At 33.2% G+C, this 16481-nt stretch overlaps 1 protein-coding gene across 3 annotated transcripts; it reads left to right on the top strand.

Annotated features, from left to right (window-relative positions):
• Nucleotides 1–591: 591 nt before the first annotated feature.
• Nucleotides 592–5749, top strand: LOC111025054 (Tetratricopeptide repeat (TPR)-like superfamily protein). 3 transcript variants are annotated; one of them, XR_015791934.1, is made up of 3 exons: nucleotides 594–2259; nucleotides 3157–3730; nucleotides 3786–5749. XR_015791934.1 is itself a non-coding variant. In XM_088126081.1 (2 exons), exon 1 carries the CDS (start codon nucleotides 701–703, stop codon nucleotides 2240–2242), a length of 1542 nt encoding a protein of 513 aa, XP_087982207.1. In that variant the 5' UTR covers nucleotides 592–700; the 3' UTR covers nucleotides 2243–2255; nucleotides 3157–5749. The 3 variants fall into 3 exon arrangements, 2 of the variants coding, with proteins under 2 accessions (XP_087982207.1, XP_022158599.2); XM_088126081.1 differs by having other exon boundaries at nucleotides 592–2255; nucleotides 3157–5749; XM_022302907.2 differs by having other exon boundaries at nucleotides 3157–5749.
• Nucleotides 5750–16481: the final 10732 nt, after the last annotated feature.

The raw sequence follows: 16481 nt of genomic DNA on the forward strand, positions 1-16481 counted from the left end.
TTTTGACCAATCACAAATTTCGATAGAATAATAACAAAATTATATGTCGCTAGATTGAGACTAATTAGAATTTGATAACTGTATTTTTAAATTCAATTGAAAGATATTAAAAATTTAACACGATCTAAATGGAGCAAATTCAATTAAAAGGTATTAAAAATTTAATATGACTTAAATTAGCGATTGAAGTCAATCTAAACATGAAAAATTCTATAAATTTTTAAATACACTATTTCAAACAAATGTAATTTAATACACTAGTTCAAATCACAAAGTTTAATTTTCTTGGATGTTGGAGGTTAGGATCGTGTTAAACCATCAGACATGGATAGTCTAGTGCAAACTACAGTTTTAAATATTTGTCAACATGTTGACATGTCCATCGACATTTCCATCACGTTACAAAAAAAATTGATAAAATATGAAAAATATCAACAGTAATATATAAATAATATTAATACTGATCTTTTTAATTTAAATATTTTTTTTCTCATTTCTCTAATTTTTACAAAAATATCAATAACGTCGACATTTATAGATAAAATTGAGATATGTACGTTTACATTTGAAACCTTACCGTGGTACAAACTACGAACTTTTGTATAGAAATCTGGAAGAAAAAACGACCATTTCCAAGACCCAATACTCCAGGCCCTGCAACAGCGCCACCTCTCAGTTCTCTCGGAGCTTCAGTCTAAAAATGGTGATTTTGACCAGGTTAGCTCAGATCGCTGAATTACCCATAACTTCCTATTCGTTTCTGAAGCTTTCTGCGCCCCTTTGTACCCGCATTCATCTCCATCAATCCTCAGAAACCAGAAACGAAATCGAAAGAATCACCAAAATCATCAACGATCATCCATTCCCCGATCAACCCCTTCGCCCCACTCTTCTTCACCAAATTCCGCCTCCTCTTCCTTCCAACACGTTTCTCGAGGGTGTTCTTGGCCGCCTGTTCGCCGCCCATTCCAATGGCCTCAAGGCCCTGGAGTTCTTCAACTTCTTCCTCCGCCATTCTCAAGCCTCCCCAACTCCCGACGCTTTCGAGAAGACGCTTCATATTCTCGCTAGAATGCGGTATTTCGATCAAGCCTGGGAACTGATGCACGAAATTCGACGATCTCACCCTTCGCTGCTTTCCCTCAAGTCCATGAGCATCTTGCTTTCGAAGATCGCGAAGTTCCAAGCCTACGAAGATGCGATTGAAGCGTTCCGGAGAATGGAGAATGATGTGTTCGTTGGGAGAAAATTTGGTACCGACGAATTCAATGTGCTTCTTCGAGCTTTCTGCACTCAGAGGCAGATGAAGGAGGCGCGATCGGTGTTCCAAAAGATGTACTCTCGATTCCCCCCCAACACCAAGACCATGAATCTCTTGCTTTTGGGGTTCAAGGAATCGAGTGACATTACTGCTGTTGAACTCTTCTACCATGAGATGATCAGGAGAGGCTTCAAGCCAAATGCAGTAACTTATAGCATCAGAATCGATGCGTACTGCAAAAGGGGCTGCTTCAGTGATGGTCTGAGAGTTTTTGAAGAAATGGAGAGAGCAAAATTTGAGCCTACAGTGGAAACAATCACTACTCTAATCCATGGAGCAGGGGTTGCAAAGGACATTACCAAAGCACGCCAACTGTTTGATGAAATTACTCTGAGAAACTTGTGTCCTGACACTGGGGCTTATAATGCTTTGATAAATTCCCTTATTAGAGCTGCGGATGTGAAGTCTGCAATGGCTTTAATGGAAGACATGGAAGTCAAGAACATTGGGCATGACGGTGTGACATATCACATGATGTTCTCAGGCATGATGCGGTCGGAGGACGTCGGTAGCTTTTATGAGTTGTATAACAAAATGATCGGGCGGAATTTCGTGCCAAAAACACGAACCGTAGTCATGCTGATGAAGTTTTTCTGTGAAAATCGTCGAGTTGATTTGGGTTTGGATTTGTGGGGTTATCTGGTTGAGAGGGGATATTGTCCTCATAGTCATGCGTTGGATCTGTTGGTAACGGGGCTGTGTGCCCGTGGAATGGTCATTGAAGCGTTTCAGTGCTCAAAACAAATGTTGGAGAGAGGGAGGCAAATGAGTGAAGCAGCATTTCTGATAATGGAGAGATTTCTTTTGCAGGAAGATGCAATAGATAGATTGGGGGAGCTTCAACAGTTGAGGAAGAAGCTCAAAACTGTTTTACCTCCCCCACCAAACCAGCTTTCAACTGGGATTCCAGCATCCTCCTAAACAAATGACAATTGTAGGTAAGTAAATTTTAGCCCATTTAAAAGTACTTTTCGAAATTTTCATGTGTTTGTTTATATTGTCGAAAGTAATTGTGAAAATTTATAAAAATACTCGAAAGCATTTAAATAGATTTAAAGTGCTTTCAGAAAACAGTTGGAGGTGCTGTGTGCTTTTATTTTAATCACTTGTGATTTTTGGTTTTACTCTCTTAAAAGTGTTTTTGAGTGTTTCTTAGACAAGTACTTGAACCAAAAATACTCTACAAGTGCTTTCTCACCGATCACTTTGAGATGTTTCGACGTTTTTTTTTCTTCTTCTTCTTCTTTTCCTCTAAAGCATCTTAAGGACTTCCAAGCATGAATCGGGACTAAAAAAATGCTCTGGATCACGTCAAAAGAAAGCTCAAGCATAACCCGTGGTTTGTGGACATTCAAAGTTGTGTCTAAGATCTCTAAACTTTAAAAAAGATCTAATAGATACCCAAATTTTCAATGTTATGTATAATTGGTCCTGTAAGTTTAAAGTGTCTAACACATCCTTAAATTTTAACAACTATCAAATGTCACTGTATACTTTTAAGTTTTAATGTTGTCTACAATTTTCTAAGCTTTCAATTGGTATCTAATAGGTCTTTAAACTTTCAAATTTTTGTTGAGCAAACCGGACTTATAAATATTTTGTAAAGTTCATTGACCTATTGCACACAAAACCAAAAGCTTGGAAACTTTACTACACTTTTAAACTTTAGAACTGAACTTGTAACTTAACGCTTTTGTGCTTATAGAATCAGTATTTTACTTAAAAAGCACTGCTCTAAACACTCACTCCTCTTCAAATTGAAATGTTTCTGAGGTTTAGTTAATTGAAAATTTTCTTGACACCTTATTGGACATATTTATAAATTTCTTGAACAGGGAAATTCGCCTAGCCACTGAAGATCACTTCTCTTGTACATATATTTGGATAATTCTGTACACTGAACCTGATGCTGCGAGTGGCCGTGTCAGTGGCAATTGTCCCAAGGAAGCCTCGTCGGTTTAGATGGCATGGCCAGATTATATACAAGAAATCACGAAAGGTTTTGTAAGTTTCAAAACTCAGATTTTACATGGCCTTATAATATTGGGATGACTGAAAATGAAACTACACTTTTGTGATTTTTAAATTTTACAAACGAAATCTGCGTTTTAAAAGTAGTTTTAAACATCCTTGTAGTTAAAAATATCTCTAGATCATGCCGTTTCATTGAAAATCAGTAGTCTGGAAGAGGATGATTTGTAGGTTTCGCAAAATTTTGGAGCTTTCAAAATCATTTAAAATACCCAGATGGTATGAAGAGTTCACAAAACAAATGAATGTAAAATCATCCCCATCAGTCTGATGATGTGTCCCCCCCCCCCCCCCCCCCCCCCATTTAAGTAAAATTGTAATTATCAACCTAAACTTAGCTCAGCTCAGTAGTTAAGATATCTTGTTCCTTTTCTAGAGGTTAGAGGTTAAATATTCCATTCAGTAGTTAAGATATCTTGTTCCTTTTCTAGAGGTTAGAGGTTAAATATTCCATTGTAGCTAGTTTGTATCTTAAAAGCAAATTAAAGGTCTAGTAAATCTTGTATATGTACTGCTAGTGTATTCAATTCCAGTGCGTTGATGAAAAATTCCAGTATGTTTTGCACGTCTTTTTGAGTGTTTATAGAGGGCTAAAAGTGGTCAGAGTCTGGGGTTCTCTTTTGTTACCCTGGTAGCGGGTATAATTCTGCTGCCATGGCTACTGAGGAGTTGTTAGCAGAGTGGAGAAAGCTTCAGTTAACGTCTGAGGAAGAAGGTGTATCAGTTGATATTGATAACTTAAGAGACTGATGAGAAGTTGGAGACAAGTCTGGTGGCATAAATTCTGACCAAACGTTTTATCGCCAGCAAAGCTCTGTTGAAGGTGATGCAGCTAGCGTGGGGTTGAGATCCAAAGTTTGGGGGAATCTATTTCTATTCAATTTCTCCAGGGTGATCGATAGGAATAGAGTGTGGTGCACGGGGCGTGGTTCTTCGAGTATTGTCTTCATCACCACCGGGAGACTACCCGATGCCCTTATTCTTGGGCCTTTGCAAGACATCAGGGAAACCTGCAAAAACCAAGAGATGTGATTAGAGGAAGTCCTTGTGCCGAAAATAGGGGACGAGAGGGGAACTCACCCTTTTACCCGAATTCGCGTCCCACATGGGGAACATTCCCATTGTAAGGGCTCAGCCAATCGCCCCCACAAGAAACTAACCGTTTTTTGATATGACGTAAGATCGATCAAAATAGTCTAGAACATTCTAGAAGCTAAACATCTAGAAGGTTGTACACTTGAAGTCTCGAACCTCTGTCGTGCTTCGACCAAAGCACCCACATGCTAACCAAGGACCCCACCTGTTGGGAGCTAGCTTGTAGGGGCAATGTAGACTTCAAACAAAAATCGGTGGGCAAAATAGTAAAGCAGCAGCCTCAACTTGTATTCGAACACCTGGCTGTGTGGGGAATTGATCCTCTCGCCTGAAGAGGAGTCGCATCAGAACCAGTTTACGGATATGATACTGTCTCCTCAAATCGTCCAAGTCTGCTTGTGTTAAGTGATGTTGTGATATGCACAATCATGATCCTTGGAGTGACGATGGCCCCTCGACCCAGTGCCCATTTTCTCTCAATGGTGTTATGTATCACCTGTCTTTCATCGAGAGGAGGAAGAAAAGCGATGGAAGTAAAAGAGGGAGGTGTCACAAGAGGGTTGATATTGAAAAAGGGGATGAGCGGAAGAAAGATGGGTATGGGACACAAACCCCCCTTAAAAAGGGAAAAGGCCGAAAACCCTCATACTCTCGAACCATTGGAAGAAGAGCTAACTCGACGGCCCACGACCAGCAAAAATGATGTGTCGTTAGGAGCATTCATTGCAAGTGATGCCATCACGCTACTGCCACTCGCACAAGGGGAAAAGCGATGCATATCTCCAGAGCAGCACACGTCACCCAATGCCAAGTTTTATTTCACTTCCCCGAATGGCCCATGAGACAAGGTTAGTCAAGGAAAGTGGGGCCGTTGTTGAGGGAAAGCCACCTGGACGCCACGTATAGATACCATGCAAAACATGTCGATCCCTTCCCCATTCGCAAAGTAGATATGCATTGTGAACTGTGACGTGTCGAGCGCATCGAAAAAAGACGTCAAGTATACTGGGAAGGGAAGTTGATTAGCTGAGCGCATCGTACGGGCACCCCCAATGCGGTTAGAGATGCTAACAAACTCGCTCAGAGAGCGTCTGTTACAATGTTATGAGCGTATCCTAGAGGTTGCCGCACCACTATGCATTGGTAGGAAAAAGATATGGAATGACTTGTTTTGGTCGATAAATCGAGACTAATCAAATTATCACCTCTAACCAAATTATCACCTCCGGTTCTTGTTTTTATCTTTTAATGGTATTATTTATTTTTAATAAAGCTCCCTCCCGGAACTCACGTTTTTTTTTTCTTTTGGCTTCCCTTACTAATCAGTGATTTACCATTCCATAATTGACATTCGAAATAAAGAATTTGAAAAATCTAATTGAAGACAGTAGATCCTCAGTTGGACAACTCAATTTCCTTTGTTCTACATAAGAAACCATTACTTGAAAAAAAAAATTATTAAAAATTTCTTATTATTATTTTGAGCATATCGAAAAAGAAAAATGAGTTGTTTTTTGGGTGGTGGCGACTAAAAATTCCTCCTCCATGCAGGCCATCACTCATCAAGATATAACCACCTCTTTCTTACAGATGCAGCAAGTCTGATTTATATTAAAAAAAAAAAAAAACTAAATTAGGCAATTTCTTAATAATTTGACTTTCAATAATAGTTTTAATTTACGTTGCATTTAATAACAAATATGATTTAACTATTTTTTATACTATAATCAAATTTCAGAAGTTAAAAGAAATTGAAAATTAAAATTTCCTTATTTTTATTACCAGTGAACTAGCTTTAAAAAATCAACAAATAATGTTAGAAATATGTGTATATATATATATCCTACAACAAATAAGTGTTAGAAATATGTTTTTTTTCAGAGAAAACGAAAAGTTATCAGTTAACCAATTAAATTGTTGAAAACAAAAGTTTTAAAATATAATTATCAGCAAAGGAAGTATACACTAAGATTAAGATCTTGTTATCCATTCACAAGATTTAGAGTGATTTCAAATCAATTGTTCTGGCACAAAATAGAATTTGCAAAGCATGTTAGTTTTTTTTACGTAAAAGAAAATACGATTTTCCAAATTAATAAGATTGTTTGTAATATTTCATATTTCAAAAAAAATTATTTATTTAACCTTATCATATTTTAAGTTTATATTAATAAATCGTAATCATGTATAATTTGTGAAATCATTTTTAGCATTTTAAAATCATTTCTCAAACTTTATTGATTTCTATGGTTGATAGAGGAGAAGAGGATGAAATTACTTTATTATCCTTTAACCAAGTGTAGATGCAGCTTTGATGGTATTCGTGAGAACAGGGCAAGGTTGTCACAATGTCCTTCACTTTAAAATCCATTATGCAGACAGCACACCTAGGCAGCAATGTCCCAAAGAGAGACAGTCAAATTCACTTTAATTTCAAAAGTATAAAATATTATATACAAAATTAACGTTCAAGGATCTATTAGATATTTTTAAAAAATAAGACTTCCAAATTCGGAAATAACCAAGAGATTTTAATCAAGAAATTGGAACTACAAAGAGTCGTAAAATCAAAATGTGTTTTGGAAGTGCTTCTACCAATCAGTAAATATTTTATTAAAATATATTTATTGGACAAACTATCTTAGACTCCGCTTGATATTCATTTTGTTTTTAATTTCTATTTTTGAAAATTAAGTTTACAACTACTACTCCAACTTATGTATTTTTTTGTCTTATTATTAGCTTTTTAAAAACGTTTTCAAAATATAAATCAAATTTCCGTTTTTAAAATATAAGTCAAATTTCGAAAACCAAAAAAAATAGTTTCTAAAAATTTATTCTTGTTTTTAAATTTAGCTAAGAATAGAGGGAGAGAAATGGTACTCGGTGTTATTTTGAGTGGATTTTTTCCCCCACTTTGAGAAAGTGGCTGATTTATATTTGTGAGATGGCAACTTGGACAGAAGGTCTTCAGCCAATCCTTTGCTCACACTTCCAATTCCTTCTTCCAAATTTTGCAATTCCTAACACATAAAATAATGCCCACAATATATTATCATTCAAACTAACCATAATGTTCCAAAAGTTACATATATACATACAAGTACAAAATCAAATTTAAAGATTAAAAATAAGATTTAAATCTTATAATGGTTTATGTATCGTTGATTTGCTAACTTTAATTAGAGGGTCAAATCTGACTCACCTCATAAGTCAACCTATCTACATCGAAGTCATCTCGAGTTCCAACCTGCATATGACTTTTGTCGTAAAAAAATGATTTGAAAAACTTAACATTTTAATTTCACATCAATAAAAAATGGTTCAATATACCATCTCAAAGTCTCGTCCATCATAATCATTCGCATCGATATCCCCTGTAGATTACAATCAAAATAATGTCATTTTTTCATTATATCATGTCCTAAATTCTAAAATCCTAATTAAATCGTAAGCTCTAAACCATTTTGATAACTCCAATAACGTATTTCTTCCTTTTTATTTTAGTATATATTTATAAGCTAAATATATGTTATAGTTTTAGTTTGGCCTCTTATTTTTTAAAGGCTTAATTTCATATTTATTATATTTTTAAATTTAAGTTTTTATTTTTCACCAAATATTAAAGTTAGTTGGAAAAATGATGATGTCAAGGTAAAATTACACTTTAATAATTAAGTGATAAAATCACTCTATGTTTTAAATTTAGAAATAGATATACTATTTTTTTTAATGCTAAATAGATATACTACTTCTTCTACTAAAAAAAAGATAGATATACTACTTCTTCATGAAATTTATTACTTACTCATTTTACATGACCTTTTTTTTTTGTTTGAAACATTATCTTATATGACTTACCATGTAATAATTTACTATACCTAAAATTTCTCAACAATACATAAAATTGACCCATTCAAAATTATTACTTTTGAATTCATATATAGTAATTATTTAATATTTAGTTATTGCGAGGACTTAATGAAAAAATTCAATTCAATACAATGACAAAATTAAAACTTTTATTTAACCCAAATATTAAGATGCTTCCTTTAAAGTTTTTTTTTTTTTTTTACAACATGCGGGGTGGAGATCGAACTCACAATCTTTTGGTTGGAGATATATGTCATGTTTTATTTAACGCTTTGCATTCATAAATAGCACGATTTCAATTTTAAAAATAAAATATTTCGAATATAGAAGATCACACCAAATTTATTATTTTCGTAAAAATATAAAAGGAGTAATATATTTAAAAAAAAAAACATAACTCAATCATTTGTTGGATGACTATTTTATTTTTGATGATCTGTTTTTCAAATTTAAGCGTGTAAACATACCGAAAAAATTGTGATCAAATAAATATAATTTTATCACACATTAAAAAAGTAAAAATGGAATAGTTAAGAAATAAAATAAAATTGAGTTTGAGGAATTTTGTAGTTACTGATTTGAGTTGTGGTTGGTTCTCCATTGAGAGACAGGTCCTCAAAACCCATCTCTGAAAGCTGTAAAATTGTTGCAAACTTCTCATCATCTTCTAATTGAGAGCTGCTACCAAATTCTCCATATCCATTTTTCCCAATTCCACTGCGAAGTGATTCTAAAATAGCTTCCTGAAAATACCATCTTTCTCAAATCAACCTAGACATGTTTCTCGTTTCTGCGTTTTTAATAAAGAAAAACGAAACGGTATTTGATAACTATTCATTGATTTTTACTTTTTCTTCTTCTTCAAGATAAAGAAAGAAATTCGATTTCAAAATTTCTGTACAATGTTGAGAACATTCCTGAATAAAAGAGAAACAAGAAAAATAAATATTTTTCAAATATTACTTAGTTTCTCAATAAACCTGGAAACAAGAAATAAAGAACCCGTTTGGTAACGTTTCCGTTTTTTGTTTCCTGTTTCCAATTTTCTTAAGAAATCTAAGTATTTTACAACTAACTTTGGACTCGTTTGGTAACGTTCTTGTTTTTTTATTTTTAATGAAGAAAAATGTATTGCATGGTTCCAACCTCTAAGAATTCAAGTATGATAACGATATATTTATTTATGTTTTGGAACAAATTGGAAATATGAAAAATGAGAAACTAGTTTTGGTTGTTTCCAAAATTAAGTTAATTGAAAAATACTTAGATTTCTTAAGAAAATTGGAAACGAGAATGTTAGCAAACGAGCCATTTGTTTCTTGTTTCTCCTTTTTTGGGAACATTCTCACAATTGTATAGAAATTTTGGATAACAATCAAAACAAGTTTCTCTCGTTCCCAAAACCAATTTGTTACAAAACATAAATAAAAACATTGTTTATTCATACTTGAATTATTATTGAAGGTTGAAACCACAAAACATATTTTTTCTTCATTAAAAATAAAGAAACATAAACAAGAAATTACCAAACAAGTCCAAATAATAAGAGACAAACTTTTGGACATATTTTGTAACATTTTCGTTTCTTGATTCTAGTTTCATTGAGAAACCTAAGCCTTTAACAACTAGTTAGGTCTATTGTTTCTTGTATTTTAGAAACGCTTCCAAAATTGTATACAAAACTTGAAAACAACTAAATCAAGTTTCTTGTTTGTAATTTTTTTTCCAAACATAAATAACAATATTGTTTTATCATTACTGACTTATATAAACAACTCGAACTAATTACCAAATCCAATTATATTTTTTTTAACTAAAATTACTTTAGTTTTCATCGACTTAATTTTGTATTGAAATTTTGGGGTAAGATTTAATTTCAAAACCATTTTTCTAAAGTGTATAAAAACAAAAGCTCAATTTAGAACCCCATGAAATTCAAAACGATTATTATAATTTGCAAAGACTTTTTATTTTCAATTTCAAGACATAAATTATTTATTTCATGCAATAAAAATCACAGAAAAAGAAAAAAAAAAGATGAAAAATTGAACCTGCTCCTCTATAGACGTATCTTCAATATTGCCATATTGTTGTGGATCATCCATGCTTACGTGTCACTCTCAACAAATCAAATTTAGAGGACTCCTAAGTTATGGGTTTCTGAGACCATTTCATTTATATATTGGGGACCTTTAATAAGGACTTCATTTTTCACATGCAAATAGATTTAAGAGAGGGGATAACAAAATTATTATTTCAAATATTATTAAATGCAAATATTATTGACTTTAAATATTATATTTATTTAGCGTTCTCTAAAGTAAATATTATATTCTCTATAAATACCCAAATATTCTACTTCATATTTTAAATAATCCTTTTTTGAATCTACTTCATATTTTCCTTCTTAAATCCATTTCCATGCTCAAAGCAGCTTCTTAATATTAGAGGTGTCCAATATAACAAAAAAGAATGGACCAGCCAACCAATATCGAATCGAAGGTGGTCGGTCGATTTTGGGGCTACATTAATCGGTTGTCGGTTTTACATATGTAAAAGCGAGTCGGTAGGCCCATAAAAAGCTATAGGAAACCAATTGACCAACCAACCGTATGTAAAAAAAAATATAAAAATAAATTTATTTTCGCTCCCAAATTTTGAAGCTCTCAATTTTAGTTTATCGAGCTCCCAAACCTCTCAGTCTCGCACCATCTCTCTCAAGTTTCATCACCCTTTCACGATTTCCTTTTTTTTTCCATAGTACAACTTCTTAGTTAAAGATGTAGGCTAATTACCACTAAGCTATGTTTGTTTTGGCTCACGATTTCCTTTTTTATTTCTCACAGCCGATTCTTTTCCTCTCAGTAGTCTATTTGTCCTCTTTCTTCATCATTTCTTACGAAAAATAAACCTGACGAAGTAAAACTAAAAAATAAATGTCGATTTAATTTGAAACAGAATTTGAATAGATTGTCGGTTTGACGACTAGGTACTCATTAGTAAGTAGCTATCTTTCTAATTATCATAAATAAAAAATTGACAGTTATTTATTATGTTTTCTCAATTGGGGGATCAAACTCACACCCTCATGGTTGGAGATATATGTCAATTACCGCTAAACTATGCTCTCAGCTCAAACCTTTTAGTTGATGATATATATTCAAACCAGTTGATCTAAGCTCAATTTATTAATAGATCTTCTAGCCGTTAACAGAAGCTAAGCACTTAAAAAGTACGCCAAAAAACATTATGGTTCTTCAAATTTCATTCGAAAAAATTCAAATGCAGCAATTAGTTGCTGCTAACCTATGGGGACCAGCCTATAAACCATCACGAAATGGGTTCAAATACTATATAAGTTTTGTGGATGGTTATTCTAGACATACTTGGGTTTACTTTCTCACTTCTAAATCAGAAGACTTTAATGCCTTTTGTTTAAAGTCCATGTTGAAAAATTACTTGGTTGTCCTATTATACGTCTTCAAACAGATGGCGGTAGTGAATCTAGTCCATTCATTCCCTATCTTAAATCCATGGCATCTCTCATCGTATTACTTGCTCTTATACATCCCAACAGAATGGCTTAGTAGAACGAAAACACCGTCAAATTGTGGATATGGGTCTTACACTCTTATCCCAAGCCTCTCTATCTCTTGATTTTGACACTTTCTCTATAGCTGTATATTTAACAAATCGATTACCAAGTATAGATCTTCAAGGAATTTCTCTCATGGAAAAGTTGTTCACAATGAAACCTGACTACTCTATTCTCAAAATATTTGATTGTCTTTGCTTCCCCTCTCTACGCTCCTACAATAATCACAAAATTGATCCTAGATCCACACCTTGTCTATTTCTTGGATATAGCAACCAACACAAAGGATATAAAAGTCTGGCATCTTCAGGACGTTTATATATATCAAGACATGTTCTCTTTGATGAACAAAACTTTCCATCATCTAAACATTTCCAACTATCTAACCCACCGGCCACCTCCTCCCAAATACTTACATCTCTTCCACGGTACAAAACTACACCATACACCTCCTCCATTCCTATAACTTCATAACAAACTAATACCTTGATTCCAGTCATCCAAACTGACACCCCACATTCTCCTACAAATCAGCCTAATGAACCAAATAGACCTACTGACCAGTGTGATGTACCTTGTGTACTTGGTTATGTACCCTGTATATCAAATTCATCAACTACACCTACTGACTATGAGGTTGCTCCAGTTACTGATGTAATACCAGTGAACAGTCATCCTATGAAAACTCGTGCAAAGAATGTGATTTTATAAGCCCAAAGTATTTCTTACTGATTTTGTTGACAGAGAACCAACAAATGTCCAGGATGCTTTAAAATGTCCTCATTTGGTTCAGGCAATGACAGATGAGTACACTGCCTTAATGAAAAAATATACATGGGTTCTAGTTCCCCTCCCAATGACAAAAAGATCATTGGTGTAAGTGGGTGTTCAAGATAAAAAGAAATTCGGATGGATCGATATCTCACTACAAGGCGCGACTAGTTGCAAAAACGATTCCACTAGGAAGCAGATCTTGATTATTCATTTGCTTCATGCTACATTTGCATTGAAAGACCTTGGTCAACTTAGCTACTTTCTCGAAGTAGAAGTTTCGTACCCAAAGACTGGAGAGATATTTCTTTCCTAGTCAAAATACGTTAGTGATATACTTGTCAAAACAAAAATGGATACAATAAATGCTATCTCAACCCCTATGCTTAGTGGAACTATACCTTCAGCGTTCCAAGGAGAAGTATTTCCTGACTTACATCTCTATAGGAGTACAGTCGGTGCCCTTCAATATGTGACGATTGCCCGACCAGAGATTGCCTACAGTGTAAACAAACTATGCCAATTTATGCGGGCTCCAAAGCTTGTTCACTGGCAAGCGGTTAAAAAGCTCCTACACTACCTCAGAGGTACAATTGACGATGGACTACTGCTGTCTAAACCCAAGGATCTGCAGCTCCAATCCTATGTAGATGCAGACTGGGCCTCTGACCCAGATGACCACAAATCCACCTCTGGGTGTGTGTTTTTCTTGAATCCAATCTCATCACATGGTGTTCTTGAAATGATTTCATTTCGAGGTCTAGCACGGAAGCTGAATATCGGAGTCTTGCACACGTTACAGCTGAATTGATATGGCTATAGACTTTATGTTCAGAACTTGGTATCCCGCTACAGCAGAAACCAATTATTTGGTGTGATAACCTTGGAGCAGTTCATCTTAGTGCAAACCCGGTTCTACATTCTCGAACCAGACATGTCGAAATTGACGTTTACTTTGTTCATCCTGTTTAGCAGAAAGACGGACATTCCTTGCTCATTATCAGACAATCACTTATTCACAAACCTCGTGTGGGGCTAATAGTTTCCATTTCCCATCTCATGGAAAACCCTTTTCGCTCCGCTTAGACCTATCCCCCTCTATGGGTATTTTAGTGATAGGTTCTATAGGAAATGGACGATCCTATTTGGTCAAATACCTAGCGACAAACTCCTATGAGACATGGTACTTCGCAATCAACTATCCATTCGTCACCTTCCTACTGCATTTCAGATTACCGACATCTTCATGAAGCCGTTATCAACAGCACGATTTCTTCCCTTAAAAGCCAAGCTCAATATGTGTTCTTCTTCCACCATTGGCTTGAGGAGGGCTATTAAGATAGCACACTAGGAAGTACAAATATGTAATATTGTTGAGTCAGTTTTAAAAAGAGTCTGTAAGTCTGTTGTAAAGTTAATAAGATAGTTTGAAGAGATTAGTGTCCATAAATACATTGAGGAATAATATCATAGTCTTTGACTCTTTCTGATATTCAAACTCTTTACTTCCTAAAAATGTTAGGTACTATATCAACTCATTCTGCATGGTTTAATTTGTTTTTCAAATGGTATTATAGCAAAGGGCTTTTTATTTTATTTTATTTTTATTTTCTAAATTTTATGGCTCCCTCCGGCCAACCGATCAGATTTACCATTCCACAATTGACATTTCACATTCGAATTAAAGAGTTTGAATAGGCTAATTGAAGACATTTCAATTTCCTTTATTATAAATAAGAAACCATTACTTACAAAATAATAATAATAAACTATTTAAAATTTCTGATTATTATCTTGAGAATATTGAAAAAAAAAAAAAAGATTTTTGTTTGGGTGGTGGCGTGGCAACTGCAATTCCTCCTCCATGCACGTGACTCGTCAAGATATAATCAACTCTTTCTTACAAATGCAGCACGTCTGATTTATATTAAAAAATAATAAACCAAATTAGCCATTTGTTAATAATTTGACTTTCATTTAATAATTAAAAAAAAGTAGTTTTAATTAATTCAACATTGTCCCATATTTTAATTTTCTATTAATAAATCAAGAATCTAAACAAATATTATTATAAATTACCTTATTTTCTTTTCCCTTTACCATAATCATCTAAAAAAATTAGTTACATTTCGTTTCAAATTTCTTCCTGTCCAAATAAGATGTAAAAATCATTTTTCAAACTTTAGGGTTTCTAAAGGAGATGAAAAAGGGATGAAATTACGTTGTTATCCTTCAACCAATCGTAGATGCAATCTTGATGATATTTGTGAGTACAGGGCAAAGTAGTCACAATGTCATTCACTTGATAATCCATTTTGCAGACAACACACCTAAGCAGCACAGTTTCAAACAGACAGAGTGAAAATATTCACTTTAATTTAAAAGTATAAACTGTTAAATTACAGCAAATATTTTAGTAAAATATAGTTATTAACGAATTATTTTAAGCCCGTAACTATTTTGTTTTTAGTTTCTGTTTTTAAGCTTACCACCACTGTATATTTCTTTCCTTTGTTATTAATATTTTAAAAACCTCTAAAAAAATATAAGTCAAATTTTGAGAATTTAAAAAGTAATTTTCAAAAACTTGTTTTTATTTTTCAAATTTAGTTAAGAATTCAAACAAAAAAGATAAAGAAAAATATATCCTAAAGAAACCACGAGAAAATAAGCATAATTTCTTAAAAGAAAGTACTAAAAACGAAATCACCATAAAAAAAAGAGAGAAGAAAATGGTACTCGGTGTCGGTGTTATTTTGTGTAGATTTTTTTCTCCATTTTGAGGGAGTGGGTGATTTATACTTGTGAGATGGCAACTTCAATAGAAGCCTTTCAGGCAATCCTTTGCTCTCACTTCCACTCCCTTCCTCCAAATTTTGTAATTCCTAAACACATCAAATAATACACCATATATATTATCAGTCAAACTAACTATAATAAGCAATCCAATAAAATAAAATCTTGTAACTTTGGTTTTCATTGATTTGCTGACTGTAATTAGTGGGTCAGATTCAGACTTACCTCATAAGTTGATCTATCTACGTTCATGTCATCTTGATTTTCGACCTGCATGATTTTTGTCATAAAAAATTATTTGAAGAAATTAACATTTGTAATTTGATATCAATAAAAACTACTCTGGTTATTTTTCAAAAATTGACGTAACATTTGGACAACAGAAAAAGTTTATTAACTTAATTTTTAAAAATAGAAAAAAAAAGATTATTAAACGGGTCAGTATATTTGTAAAAGGAAAAAAAAAGCCTAAAAGATATTTGTTTAAGGATTTTATCCACGCGCCCTCACTTGTTGAATTTAAAGTATTAGTTAACAAAATGTTATTTGAATGAAATGGAAATTTGAGAGTATAATAATTTTGAAATAAATTTTAACTAAAAAAAACAATCCTTTTTAATTAAATTAACAATCAGAAGTACCGACCTAAATTAAGCTTAAGAAATTTAGGATGCCCTTTAATTGGTGGTTAAAAATAGAAATCTAAAAACAACCAATTCAATTAAAAAAAAATAGTATTTTTTGTTAAGAAAAAGTAGTATTTTCTAATATGTATTTTGTAATAACTAAATTAAATCTCAAATTTTTAATGATTTTTTTTGTTGGAGATATGTGTTTAGTAATATGTTGGTAAACTAATAATTGTACATATATATTATAAATTTGATAAAGTTATATCATTTATAACATATCTATATTTCACAGGTTTTTATTTTAACAAAATAATTTAATATAATATATTCATAATTTTTTGTTATCATTTTCTTTAATATAATTCTA

The sequence above is a fragment of the Momordica charantia genome (assembly GCF_013281855.1).
Source record: "Momordica charantia cultivar OHB3-1 chromosome 6 unlocalized genomic scaffold, Mcharantia_2.0 BLBB01000006.1, whole genome shotgun sequence".
In the NCBI taxonomy this organism is placed as follows: domain Eukaryota; kingdom Viridiplantae; phylum Streptophyta; class Magnoliopsida; order Cucurbitales; family Cucurbitaceae; genus Momordica; species Momordica charantia.